The 14,444-nt window shown below is 46.1% G+C and overlaps 1 protein-coding gene across 6 annotated transcripts in view; it reads right to left on the reverse strand.

Moving 5' to 3' along the window:
* Positions 1–14,444, reverse strand: part of CAMK2G (calcium/calmodulin dependent protein kinase II gamma) — a 122,648-nt gene that overhangs the window by 73,999 nt on the left and 34,205 nt on the right. For 5 of the 6 annotated variants that reach the window (XM_086680025.1, XM_086680028.1, XM_086680027.1 and 2 more), the window contains exons 3-4: positions 13,351–13,461; positions 12,862–12,954 (exon numbers count right to left, since the gene is read on the reverse strand). The exons of the other annotated variant lie outside the window; for it this stretch is intronic. In XM_086680025.1, the coding sequence (XP_086536151.1) occupies positions 12,862–12,954; positions 13,351–13,373 (116 nt within the window). In that variant the 5' untranslated portion in view covers positions 13,374–13,461. The remainder of the gene's footprint in view (positions 1–12,861; positions 12,955–13,350; positions 13,462–14,444) is intronic. 6 annotated transcript variants of the gene reach the window in all.

Below are 14,444 nucleotides of genomic sequence, written 5' to 3' on the forward strand. Positions count from 1 at the left end.
AGCTGTAGGGGCTCTCCTCTATTCCCTTGAATTGTCACTTCCCCTCTGGTGTCCTCTCATTTCATTTCTCCCTTCAGCTACTGCAGCCAGCTCTGGGCGGTATCCTTCCCTCATTCCCTCCAGCCCAGGCCCATACACAATCTAGGTCACTCTCTTTTGCTTCTCTTGTTTCAATTGAGATTAGTAGGAACTTTCAGCTTTACTAAAAACCTTATACACATCCTTGTTTAAGAACTTACAGTGCCTTTCTGGAGTCTATGGTATCATGTGGTTTTTAAGAACTTTTACAATCAGAACTCATCCTACTTAGCTCTACTTTGTTCTCACTACTCGTCAGTGTAAACTCTTCTTAACTGCACCAGATTTCTCACTCTTGTATACACGTGTACACATGTATACACACAACCACACACATGCATACACACACCACAGTTAAGGACATATAAAATTTACTCTCTATAAGATATACAATGTTTATTCCAGCTTCTGTCTTTTTCCAGGACTCTTGTTTGGAACTTCTTTTTTTCTGTGCTCTTACCAATCCCTCATGACCCATCCCTTAAGATTTGTTCAGGCCTAGGAAATCTCTAACTTCAGTGTGCCTGTTCTCTACTTTTACTGTAGTTTTGGTCAGTGGTCAGACTATTTGATGTTAACTTTTTTTTTAAGCATTTTGACTTTAAATTTTTTAAGCTTGTTTATTCATTTTGAGAGAGAGAGAGAGAGAGGAAGAGAGCATGAGCAGAGGAAGGGGAGAGAGAGAGGGAGGGAAAGAGAAACCAAGGAGGCTCCCCACTGTCAGCATGGAGCCCAATGTGGGGCTTGAACTTACAAACTACAAGACCATGACCTGAACTGAAACCAAGAGTCGGATGCTTAATCAACTGAGCCATCTATGCGTCCCGACCATTTTTTTTTAATTATAGTAAAAACACATATAAAACTTACCATTTAACAATTTTTAAATGTACATTTCAGTACTATTAAGTATATTCCCTTTGTTGTGCAATAGATCTCCAGAACTTCATCTTGCAAAACTGAAGCTCTATACCTATTAAACAATAACTCCCCCATTCCCCTTCCTCCTAACCCCTGGTAATTCCCATTCTCCATTTCTATGAATTTGACTACTTTGGATACCTCTGTATCTAAAGATATATGTAGAATCATGCAGTATTTGCCTTTTTTGTTCGTTTGTTTTTGGACTGGCTTATTTCATTTGGCATAATGTTCCCAAGATTCATCCATGTTGTAGCATGTGATAAGATTTCCTTCCTTTTTAAGACTGACTAATTTCCATTATATGTATATACCACGTTTTGCTTATCCATTCATGTCAGTGGACATTTAGGTTGCTTCTACCTCTTGGCTATTGTGAATAGTACTGCTATGACATGAATGTACAAATATCCCTTTGAGACCCTGCTTTCAATTCTTTTGTATGTATACCCCGAATTGGTATTGCTGGATCATATGGTTGTTCTATGTTTCATTTTTTGAGGAACTGCCATACTGTTTTCCATGGTGGCTGCACCATTTTACAATCTCACTAGCAGTGGAAAAGGGTTCCCATTTTTCCACATCTTGCCAATGCTTGTTCTTTTCTTTTTTCTTTTCCTTTTTTTATAGTAACCATCTTGTTTAATAGCATTTTAATTGTTTCATATATAGCATTTTGTCTTCCTTACCAGATTTAAACTTCTTCAGGATACAGATCACGTATGTTCTGTGTGCTCTTAGGGTCTAGCCCAGCACTAGGTACACATTAGGTATTTGAAAGTAATTTTTGGTTGATTGTATGAAATTAACAGCTTGAGTTGAACTTAATTCTTTTATTTTTGAACTTGGGCTGGAGTTTGCTTTCCAAATAGAATAAGCTGACTGCCATGACATAGACTGAATAAATCCTAGGACACTATGCCATGGAGCAGAGAGTCTGTTCAGGGAGAATGTCACTGTTATTTCCTTGTTGACTAAAAATGCAAACTTTGTGGTTATCCCACAAGCTGCTGGGCCCACTGTTGCTGAGGGTGGTTCCTACCCTCCCTGCAGAGGGACAATGCTCTGGAAACCCAGTTTTACTTAGAAGATCCTAGAGGGAAAAATTAAAAAGCTCAGAAGGGTGCCAGCACAAGAACTGTGAGGAACTATCACAGATGGAAAGTAAGTACAGATATTCTCAATTCTGCTATCTTCTCACCTCTACCCAGTTTCTCCCAATTTTCCTGAACCTTAGGGAACCAAATTCTCATCCACTGCCGTGACTTTCAGGGTTACTCTCATTCCCCAAATTCTTTCAATTTCTGTACAGAAAAGTCCCTCCATTAGCCAAACATCTGACATTTTAAAAATGGAATTATCACTAGGATCTAAAAAAAGAACAAGTACAAAAGTGCCGAAGCAATTAGCTTTTTTGAGAACAGATTCTTCAGGAAAGTCGCCTCAGGGTAGCCGGGTTTGCACAAGACTCTCAGGTGTACATTCCCTTCTTGATTCATCCCTGTCTGAGAAATTCTACGCAAAAGTTGGCCTTCCAGCCCTGGATCTTTCCCACTTCTATACTGGTCCTTATTTCAAAGGAAAGGGTTGGAGTAGAAGACATAGGAAATAGAAAGTTTGTGACTTAACTGGGTATTCCCACATAAAAAAGTAAACCAACAGTCCCAATTATGCATTAACTGACATTTTCCCCAAATTGTTTAATGGTAAGAATCTTCTAAGATGCATATTAGGATTCAGATTCCTAGGCCCCATCCTGGACCCAATGAATTAGAATTTCCCCAGAAGTAACCTGACATTCTGTATTGTTTAAACTTTTAAGTCAGGTGATTCTTATCATCAGACAAGGTTAGATAACATAACAGGGAATATTTTTTTTTAGTTTTTTATTTTAGAGAAAGAGAGAGAGCACAAGTGGGGAAAACAGACAGAAAGAGAAAGAGAATCCCATGGGGCTTGAGCCCATGACTCTGGAATCATGACCTGAGCCAAAATCAAAAGTCAGACACTCAGCCGACTGAGCCACTTAGACATCCCAGTGAATGTTTATTATTACCATTTCCTGGGCACCTGTTCAACAGGGTGCATTGTTTCCCTTGGGAAGGGTAAAGCAACAACACTATCGTAGTGATAATCAGCACAAGTTTTGGAGTGAGAAACTGAGGTTTGACTTGCCAGGTATCGGCTTAGCTTTGTAACTTTAACTTCTCAGAGCCTTGGTTTCCTTACCCATAAAGTAGGGATGATATTGCATCTCCCTCATTGAGGATTAAATGGGATAGTGCACATGAAGCTGTTACCCAATGCTTGCTAAATAAAATGCACACTCAGTAAATAGAAGCTATTGTTATTTCCCTACAGAAGAACTCTTGGGTATCCCCATTACTTAATACGGTTGAATAATGGTTGCAAAAAGGGAAGACTGGCCATAGATGGTTCCAGAGATCCACTTAGATATAATAAACATAGCCAGAAGACCCAGTGATCACTTCTTTGACTAGACCCAGTTGTGGCTGGTTATATTAAATAAGAGGAAGAACATTTTTATTAAAGTCTGGCTGAAGCTAGGTAGTCAGGAACCAATGCAGACAAGACTTGGACAGCTGGGGCTACCCCAGGATAGCATCCGTGGTTAGAAGTGGGAAGAAACCCAGAAAAAAGGACAAGCACCCCCAAAACCCTCACCTTCTTGACAGAATGCATTACTGCCTCAGAGATAGTTCTCCACATTCTGGAATCAACCAGGTGTGAGTATAAATCCCAAGTCTACCATTTACCTACCTATAGCGTGACCTTGGGTAAGCTGCTTAAACTCCATGAGCTTCAGTTTTCTCTTTCATAATGGTGAAAATAATAGTACCTTCTTTCTCATCAAAATAAAAAGCTTCAGGGGCGCCTAGGTGGCTCAGTCGGTTGAGCGTCCGACTTCAGCTCAGGTCATGATCTCACAGTCTGTGGGTTCAAGCCCCGCGTTGGGCTCTGTACTGACAGCTCAGAGCCTGGAGCCTGCTTCGGATTCTGTGACTCCTTCTCTCTCTGCCACTCCGCCTCTCACGCTCTGTCTCTCTTTGTCTCTCTCTCAAAAATAAATGAACATTAAAAAAACATTAAAAAATAAAAATAAAAAGCTTCTGCACAGCGAAGGAAACAATCAACAAAATTAAAAGGCAACCGACCGAATGGGAGAAGATATTTGCAAATGACATATCAGATAAAGGGTTAATATCCAAAATCTATAAAGAAATTATCAAACTCAATACCCAAAAAACAAATAATCCAGTGAAGAAATGGGCAAAAGACGTGAATAAGAAGTGGAGACACTTCTCCAAAGAAGACATTCAGATGGCCAATCGACACATGAAAAAAATGCTTAACGTCACTTATCATCAGAGAAATACAAATCAAAACCACAATGAGATACGACCTCACACCTATCAGAATGGCTAACATTAACAACTAAGGCAACAACAGATGTTGGTGAGGATGCGGAGAAAGAGATCTCTTTTGCACTGTGTGTGGGAATGCAAACTGGTACAGCCACTCTGAAAACAGTATGGAGGTTCCTCAAAAAATTAAAAGTAGAACTACCCTATGACCCAGCAATTGCACTACTAGGTATTTATTCAAGGGATATAGGTGTGCTGTTTCAAAGGGACACTTGCACCCCAATGTTTATAGCAGCGCTATCAACAATAGCCAAAGTATGGAAAGAGCCCAAATGTCTATCGATGGATGAATGGATAAAGAAGATGTGGTGTGTATATATACAAAGGAGTATTACTTAGCAATCAAAAAGAATAAAATCTTGCCATTTATGACTATGTGGGTAGAACTAGAGGGTATTATGCTAAAGGAAACTAGTCAGTCAGAGAAAGACAAATATCATATGACTTCACTACAGATGAACATAAGGGAAGGGAAGCAAAAATCATATAAAAACAGGGAGGGGGACAAAACATAAGAGACTCTTAAATATGGAGAACAAACAGAGGGTTACTGGAGGGATTATGGGAGGGGGGATAGGCTAAATTGGTAAGGGGCATTAAGGAATCTACTCATGAAATCATTGTTGCACTATATGCTAACTAACTTGGATGTAAATTAAAAAAAAAAAGTACCTTCCTTAAAAGTTGTTGCCAAGATTGAAAAAGAATTTTAAGCAAATAAAAATTGGTTCCTATCATCTATCTTTAACAAAGGATAGATTATAACATCTCCTTGGGGGGAATAGCCTTCCTCTTCCTTTTTTTTTTTTAATGACTTTTTTTAAGTGCTTTTCTTTCTTTCTTTCTTTTTCTTTCTTTCTTTCTTTCTTCCTTCCTTCCTTCCTTCCTTCCTTCCTTCCTTCCTTCCTTCCTTCCTTTTAATAATCTCTACACCCAATGTAGGGCTTGAACTCATGACCTCAAGATCAAGAGTTGAATGCTCTTCCAACTTAGCCAGCTAGGCACCTCCAGCTCCACTTCCCACCATCCACTGCTTTAATTCTAGCTGCTGTCTTTAACTGCTGTCTTCTTTAACTGCTGTCACACTTCCCACCATCCACTGCTTTCAGAGTAAAGAGAAGCCTCCTGGTTAGAATACTGGCATGCTGTTTTTCCACTCACTCTGCAAACACACCTATCTCAGGGGCTCCCTGCTGGGTCCCTGCTCCCTCCTCTCACAGACTTCCATACATTTCATCCTGTGTGCCCTCTGAAAGGAAACTGACCTCCCCCCAGGGCTTGGCTGCCTCATCACACTAGTATCAATCACTGTTTGGAGAAAAGAAGCACCTTCGGAAGACAAAGAGACTGAGGGTGGGGATTGAGGGTGGTCAGGAAGGGAGGCGGTGAGGATTCAGAATAGGAGGGGAGAGGGTGGAAATGTGTCATGAGTTTCCTCAAAATCGGTGAATTCTGAATCTCATCATTTTCAGTGAATGAACTCAGATGATTCACTTCCCTTCATTAGCCCTCTATTTTCCTCTCTGTGTAATGGAAAGGGAAGTGCTTGCACTTGCTTTACCGACAGAGAAGCATATAGAAATCATCTCAGGAGAGCCATGAGCACATGATATTATACATCGTATGGGCTATGGATGCTATGTTGGTTTTCTTCTGAGCAATGTTTTTTTTTTTTTTTTGTTTTGTTTTTTTTAATTTTTTTTTCAACGTTTATTTATTTTTGGGACAGAGAGAGACAGAGCGTGAACCGGGGAGGGGCAGAGAGAGAGGGAGACACAGAATCGGAAACAGGCTCCAGGCTCTGAGCCATCAGCCCAGAGCCCGACGCGGGGCTCGAACTCACGGAGCGCGAGATCGTGACCTGGCTGAAGTCGGACGCTTAACCGACTGCGCCACCCAGGCGCCCCAGCAATGTTTTTTAATATACTAGCTCCTGGCTTAATGTATTTCCTTAAACATCATCGACTTCTTGGTAGTACCCACCAGTTTCCAGTTTCCCTTTCCAGTCCTTTCTTCCTAGGTATCCCCTTACCTTCCAGTTAAGGAGCCATTGCCGTCCAGCACGGTAACTTAAGCAGAATTTCTAGGGCCTAGCTTTAGTTCTTGGAGGGGACTCAGAATCTACGTCTAGAAAGCCGGGACCAACACTCCTTTAAGGTCACAAGTTCCTGATTTAGGAAGTTAAAGACAGATTTGGGTTAAAGATGAAGAAAAATTTGGCCAAGGCTCAAAATATTCACGCAGAGATCTGAGCCAATTGACTTCAGCGGGGTAGGAATTGGAACAGAAATCATGAGGCGTAAAGGGTGAGAAAGAGTAGGGGTCAGAGGCTGAACTGGAGGGACCAACGTGGCCTCTCTGTTCAGGGCATTACTGACGACAGACTATAACCTCAGGATGCAGCCCCTGGGCTCTTTGCTTTCCATGAGTAAGGAAGCAAGTATGTGGCTTCCTCTGCCCCACTCTTTCCACAGGCTGCTGGGGGCCCAGCGGTTCCAGAAGCTCCCCTATCATGTTTCAGTGCATACTGTGACAAAAGCGTCTTTTCCCTTAGCTCTAAACACACGTGGGAGTCCTCAGACCCAGGGAAGCTATGTGACCGGCATTCAGTGCCTCCTTCCCAGAACTGCAGAGGAATCTGTCTGCCCTGGGTGTAGGGGAAAAAGAGAGGAGCTTCAGGCCACAGACAGCAGAGAAGTGGGGGAGGGAATGGGAGTCAGGGCTATAGAGGGTGAATAGCACATGCAGCTGGCCAGCTGCTGGGAACTATTGGCTAAGGACACGGCATCCCCACTTAACCGGAATCCTGGGACAGACTCCAGAGAAGTGCTGGTCTTCTGGCCCAGTACAGCCATAGTCAGGAAGGCAAGGCAAGCACTCAGGGTAGGAATTGTAGTTTACAAAGTTCATCCCTCTATCTCGAGTATCCAGAACTGTCCTTGGCATTGGGTCCATAAATAAAGGAATGAACAAACACTTCCACACACACAAGCATGATCTCATTCAATCTGCAAAGTGAGGAACAGGCAGAGCAGGCATTGCCTCATTTTGCAGCTAGGAACTGAGATGAAGAGAGTTAAGTGTCTTGTCTGAGGTTATTCAGCCTGGATGTGGCAGACCCGAGGCTAGACGCTACTCTCTATGTAGTACCATGCTGAACATTCTTTTTTTATTATTATTATTTTCACTTTATTTATTTGAGAGAGAAGTGCAGAGGGAGAGAGAGGTGGAACCCCAAGCAGGCTCCACGCCCAGCTCAGAGCCCAACGCAGGCCGTGACCTGAGCCAAAACCAAGAGTCGGATGCTCAACTGACTGAGCCGCCCAGTCACCGCCATGTTGAACATTTTTGGTACAGCAGACCAGGAATACATCCTGTGCCTTGATGTGAGCTTCCCTTTGGTTCCTGCTGGTCAGAAAATAGCCTTTTCAGGGGCCCAGTTTCCTGGACATAGTCTCAAGGCCAAGTCTGGACATCCTGGTTCTTCTTGCGCACCTGGCATCTGCCTGCTCTTTTATAAGAAGCTTTGGGAAAGGGGACCCCTTCATTAGTCTCTGTTGCCACATCTGACTTAGAAGTTTGGTCTTCTGAAACACAGAGGTGGGGGCAGGTGGTGTGACTCTGGGAGTCAGGAACAGAATGAAACCATATACATTATGCTCCTTATTCTCTTACCCTCGATAGAAACTTCAGATAGCCTAGACCACCAAGTTAGTTCTTAGAACTCAGGCAAGCAACTAACCCATACTACAGTGCAGACTTTCCAAGAACTAGGGGCCCATGGCCCAAGGAGAATTCTGGAAGGTGGTCCCAAAACCAGCAAGAGGGCTCCCCTGAGCTGGAACATTGTACATCATCTGACGCTCATCTTCACAGCATTCTGTCTTATTCCCTTCTCCATGGAGGCAGTGAGGTATAGAGCATGGGAATAAGGATCAGAAAACCTGGGTCCTAGTGCTGGCTTTGCCACTCATCAAGTGTGTATCTTTTCTCCACCTCATTTTCCTCATCTGCAAAATGGACACGATTTCCAGCTATGTCATAAGGCTGTTAAGAGTTTAGAGAGGAATAGTTTGGGGGCAACTAGGTGGTCAGTTGGTTAAATGTCTGACTCTTGATTTTGGCTCAGGTCATGATCTCATGTTTGTGAGGTCAAGCCCCATGCACCAGGCTCCGCACTAGGGGTGGAGCCTGCTTAAGATTCTTCCCCTCCCTCTATCCATCCTCTGCTCGCAGGCACAGGCGTGCTCTCTCTCTCTCTCTCTCTCTCTCTCTCTCAAAAAAAAAATTGTTTAAAACAAAAGAGGAATAGTTTGTGTCAAATTGCTCTTTAGCACAAGACAGAAACAATACCAGTACTATTTTTCACTGCAAGAAAGAGAGTAGGAAAACTTTCAGGGTGCCCCAAAGCTTTCTATTGCCACTTGTTTACTGATCCATTCCTCATAAAACACCTACATGAACAGGGCATGTACCCAGGGTTGAGGGAGAGACAAAGATGTTTAAGATGTGGTCTCTGCCCTTGAAGAATTGAAAAGACTAGCACAGGCTGTGCACCAAAAGACGGACACAGAGGTTTCAGGGCGCACCAAAGATCATACAGTGGAAAGACAGTAAAGAGTTGGAGGCTCCAGGATTGTTCAACCAGGTGAAGGCACTGCAGGGGGAAGAAAAGGGAAGAAGAGTGTCACGCTGCATAACGGTCTCCAAGCGTCTTTGTCCAGGAGGAAATGAGGTCATCCTGCTCTCAAGAATCAGCATGACAGCCTCCAGCCAAGTAATCTGGAGTCATGAGAGCTGCTGGGGGTGCTCTGTGAATCATGACAGTGTGCTGGGAATTTCCTGATACCTAACCTAGTAGTTTCGGGGTAAGTCCTCAGGCTGCAACATCTCTGTTTACATTTTGATCACGTTTATTTGCAATTAATGGGTTCTAAATCCAAACAAAACATGCTTCAGTTTTCTAGAGGAAGTAGCCAGGCCAGCTCTGAAGCCTCTAGCACCTGTGACTCAGTCCATTCCCTGAGAGCTGGCAGCTCAGCCGGACACAGAAAAACTCTCTCCAGAGGATGATGGGTCATCTTCCTCACGAAAGCTGAATGGTTAACTTGAACTTCCCCCAAGCAGAGGTTGGCATCTTGAGACCTCTGGCTGGAGCAGAGCAAAGAAGCTTTCCTCCTTCCTACTGGCATTCTCCCTGCCTTCCTCCTTCCCTTCTCAAGTGGATCCAGACCCAAGGTTCAGGTTTGCCAGGCAGCAAAATGTTGTAGGCCTAGGCAGAAAGAGGGACCAAGCCTGGGGCTTGGCTTTAGGATGCTAATGAGTTACAGGGACACAGCCCTCTTTCTTCCCATTAAGGGGACAGTCCCTCTGGATAGAAGGAAGTCACCCCAAGCCATTCCTTCACGAAGGTGTTGGTTCCCAACACCAGGGGAAAGGGAAAGGGTTGACTGAACCTCAGAGTCCCCGCTGTGCTCCTTCAGCTATGCCTGAGAGATATGTGAATGTGCACGGCTATACAACTATGTGTGCTTGCCTTCGGGCAGGTAAAGCAGGTGGAGTCCTTTACACATGGCCTGTCTTTCTGGAGGCCAACCTTGTTTGATAAGCAATTACTTTATCTCATTAGAAACAAGGCTTTATGGTGAAGTCTAGAATACTAAATACATGTGCATTTTTTTAAAAGTTTATTTATTTTGAGAGAAAGAGAGTATGAGAGCAAGTGGGTGAGGGGCAGAGAGACAGGGAGAAAGAGAAGCCCAAGCAGGCTCCACAATGTCAGGGTACAGCCTGATACGGGGCTCACCAACCGTCACCTCATGACCTGAGCCAACTGAGCATATGCATTTTTTAAAGTTTATTTATTTATTTTGAGAGACATAGGGGTGGGGGGAGGAGGAGGGGGAAGAGAGAATTTCAAGCAGGCTCCAAGCCCAGTGCAGAGCCCTATGAGGGGCTGGGACCCACCAATTGTGAGATCATGACCTGAGCCAAAGTGGGATGCTTAACCGACTGAGCCACCCAGGCACCCCAATACATATGTTTGTTTGTTTGTTTTAAATCTGTGATTATGGGGCACCTGGGTGGCTCAGTCGGTTAAGTGTCCCACTCTTAGTTTCTTCGGCTCAGGTCATGATCTCACAGTTTTGTGATTCAAGCCCTATGTTGGGCTCTGTGCTGGAAGCAAGGAGCTTGCTTGGAATTCTCTGTCTCCTCTCTTTGGCCCTCCCCCCACTCATGCTGTCTCTCTCAAAATAAATTTTAAAAACTTAAAAAAAAAAACTGTAATTATATTTTTGGAATGGGTGATATAAAGGTATGTTTTCAAAAGTTGAAACAGTGCAAAAAGCATAGAGTGAAAAACAAATCTCATTCTTGTCCTCCAGTTAGTTCCCCAGTTTCTCTCCTCAGATGTGAAAACAGAACTTCCTGCCCCTCCACAGCTTAGTGTCTACCTTAATAAGGCTTTACATTCTATTGTCTTTATTAACTGACTATACTCTGGCCCAGGCAAGTAAAGGGATTGTTTGTTACAGGAAATTTTTGAAAGATCCATCAATACTTTAATAGAAAACATCAACAGTTTGTGCCCTTAGACTTTGTTCTCACAATCCTATAATAATATGTCGTGCGTGGTCCTTATGCAATCCTTACCAAGCCCTCACTTTGAAAGGCTACCCTTAAGTTAAACCAAACTCTAAATTCTCAATAAAATCCGATCTTGCCTACCCGCTGCTCCTGCCCTTAGGACGGTAAGCAATAAACTCAACTTTGTCTTATCCACTGGTTGTGTTGATGAATTTCGGGGAGCTGCTATTCAACAGCTCGTTAGCAGGAGTAAGCAAGCCTGTGTCACGTGCATTTTCACGTTGAGAAACAGACTTAGCTCTCTGAGCTGCGGACTATGACCCCACACCCAGTGGTCCGAACCATTCTCCCAGGCGTTTGGGGCCCAAAGGTGTAAAGGCTGGAGAAAAGCTGTTTAGGGGATCTGGGGAGAGACATCAGAGCTGGACGGAGAGTCTCCCAAGAGCAATTCGGAGGCCCCATCCACTGGGATGGGGCCCAGGACAGGTGAATGGGAGGAGAGGGCGAGGAATTTAGATGCCTCTGTGTCTCTGTTTTCAGACCTCGTACGTCCCCTCCCCTGGGGACCGCGCAGTCCCTCACTCTCAGACAAGGTTGAGGAAACACACTTCCCCAGGGAAGCGGAGAGAAGGGAGGGGTTGGGGAGATCCCAGGCTGGGGCGGGGGCGGGGCCAGGGCTGGGGCGGGTCCTGATATAGAGTCCCGCGGCGGGCTAGCAGCACAGCGCAACTGCTGGAGCCCCAGAGCCCCTCGGATTTCAGTGTCAACCTGTCCCTGCCGTCCCAGCGCCGAGTCCCTCCTGCTGTAGCCGCCGGTGAGTGCAGGCCACCCTCATTGCGCAGGGCTGCTCCTGCGGGTTTCCCTTCCCCCTACCCCGGCTGCCCAGCGGCCCGGCTCCGCAGCGGCAGAGTCCGAGTCACCGCTCCCGCTCCCGGTGCCTGTGCATCCCCTTCGGGTGCCAGAACCCCTGAGCCTCCAGCGAGGAGAGGTGGCGGGGCCTGGGAAGCCTGGTCACCGCAGGCGCCCCTCTGGGGAGACCTTGGGATTTCTGTTCTGAACTGCGGTGACCCACCCGGCACGCCTTCTCTCTCCTCTGCTCCTTCCTCAAGTTGACTTCTCCCTCCTTTGTAGAGTGCTGTCTAGAGCCCCAGCCTGGCCACCATGAGAGTCCTGACGACATGCCTGCTCCTCTGTGTCCTGGTGGTGAGCGACTCCGAAGTAAGTGGCTTCCCCGCTTTGACTTATGGCGGCGGGAGGGGGCTTGGCAGGACTCCTGAACAGCCTCAGGGGAAGGAAGGAGAGCGGTGCATAGGGAGCTGGGGTCCTCTGGATTCCATCTACGGGGGGCTAGCCTCTCAGGAAAATAGGACAGGTGTGGCTGTGGGGACCCTGAGAACCAAGGGAGTTCACACCTTCAGCCAAGGGAAGAAGGAACTGCAGAGACTGGCCTAGCTCTCTTGCACCCTAGCTTGCTTGAGTCAATCCATTTCTCCCTGCTTGAAACCTATGATCTTCTATTTGAGGGCTAGTTAGATATGAACAAGGTGAGGAGAGAGGGAGCTGGAGGAAAAGGTGAGATTTGGCAGGAGGCCAGTTTATCTTTCCCCTTGGGTCCCAGGAGCATGGGACCTTTGATGAATTTTCCCCTTCCTCTCATCGTTTCCAGGGCAGCCATGAACTTCATCCAGTGTCTGATGCATGTGAGTATCCACCCCTTGCATAATATCTGGCCGTACAGACATCTTGGAAAAGCCTCAGGGGGCAGCCCCTCCCTGACCCTGTTGCAGGGCTGGCTCCCCCCTTGCCTCCTCCCACACTCCTTGCTTACCCCTCCACCTCTGTGCTCTCCAGCAAACTGCGGCTGCCTGAATGGAGGAACATGTGTGTCCTACAAGTACTTCTCCAACATTCAGCGATGCAGCTGTCCAAAGAAATTCCAAGGAGAACACTGTGAGATAGGTATGGATATCCTGACTCTAACTGGGGAGTAGGGGACACCAGAGACTTGGGGACAGGGAGAGATGGGTGGGATGTAAGAGCAGGCAGGAGTTAAGGGCTGGAGGTAGAGTGGAGGACATCTTGATCCCCATGTGATGTACACAGACACACTGTCTCATGAATCTGTGGCTGCACAAATGTGGGGTGGGGACGGAAGGAGATCCTTTCTAGTGTTTTCTGCCAGGTCTGAAATCATGCAAGGCCTGACACGATCTCTAAAACGTCTGTCTGAATTTCCTCCTCTTTCTAATATCTCTCATCCTCACATTCTTCCTTAGATACATCGAAAACCTGCTATCAGGGGAATGGTCACTCTTACCGAGGGAAGGCCAACACCGACATCGTGGGCCGGCCCTGCCTGGCCTGGAACTCTGCTGCCGTTCTTCTGAAAGAGTACCATGCCCTCCGATCTGATGCCCTTCAGCTGGGCCTGGGGAAACACAATTATTGCAGGTGAGGTGGGGCAACAAAGACCCTCCCGTAGCCACACAGGAACCTTTGGTACCATCCTGTGTTTCAAGAGTACTGATCGTAGCATGAGAAAAGCAAGGCCTCTGGCTGAGTTTTCCCTGGAGGGGAAGGAAACATATTCTGCGTTGGAATGACAACCCCCCCCCCCTTCCCCTCTGTGTTACCAGGAACCCGGACAACCAGAGAAAGCCATGGTGCTATGTGCAGGTTGGCTTAAACCAGCTTGTCCAACAGTGCATGGTGCACGACTGCTCTTTTGGTGAGTGTCACTGACCTATTTATGACAGTAGGGTGGAAGGGGACAGCCTCATACATCGCCTTATTCCATCAGGAGAGTTGAGGAGGGAGGTCTGCCAGGCTTTGAAAAACTGGGAGGTCAAAGGACAAGAGAGGGACACTATCCTACTTGCCTCCCCAAGACATCCCTCTCTTTCTCCTCCAGGAAAACGTCCCCTGTCTCCTCCAGGAAAAAGTCCCCTGTCTCCTCCAAAAACAGCAGAGTTTCAGTGTGGCCAGAAGGCTCTGAGGCCTCGCTTTAAGATTATTGGGGGAGAATTCACCACCATCGAGAACCAGCCTTGGTTTGCAGCCATCTATAGGAGGCACCGTGGAGGCTCTGTCACCTACTTGTGCGGAGGCAGCCTCATCAGTCCTTGCTGGGTGGTCAGCGCCACACATTGCTTCATGTACGTCCCTCTGTCTCTTCTCCCTGACCCTCCTACCTTACCCCAGACACATCCCATTATCCTTCCCAGCAAAGGATTCCACTTAAATTCTACCCCCTTAGCCCCTCTCCATGTGGCCCATGGCCTTGGGGACAAGTCATGCTCTGAGCTCGCTGTGGAGGGGAAGTGACAAGATCTCATGAGATCAGACTATCTAACAGGTCTCCCCTCCCACAGTAATAACCCGAAGAAGGAGGACTACATTGTCTACCTGGGT

This window comes from Puma concolor, chromosome D2 (assembly GCF_028749965.1).
Source record: "Puma concolor isolate L17-30 chromosome D2, mPumCon1.1.hap2, whole genome shotgun sequence".
NCBI classification, from domain to species: Eukaryota; Metazoa; Chordata; class Mammalia; order Carnivora; family Felidae; genus Puma; species Puma concolor.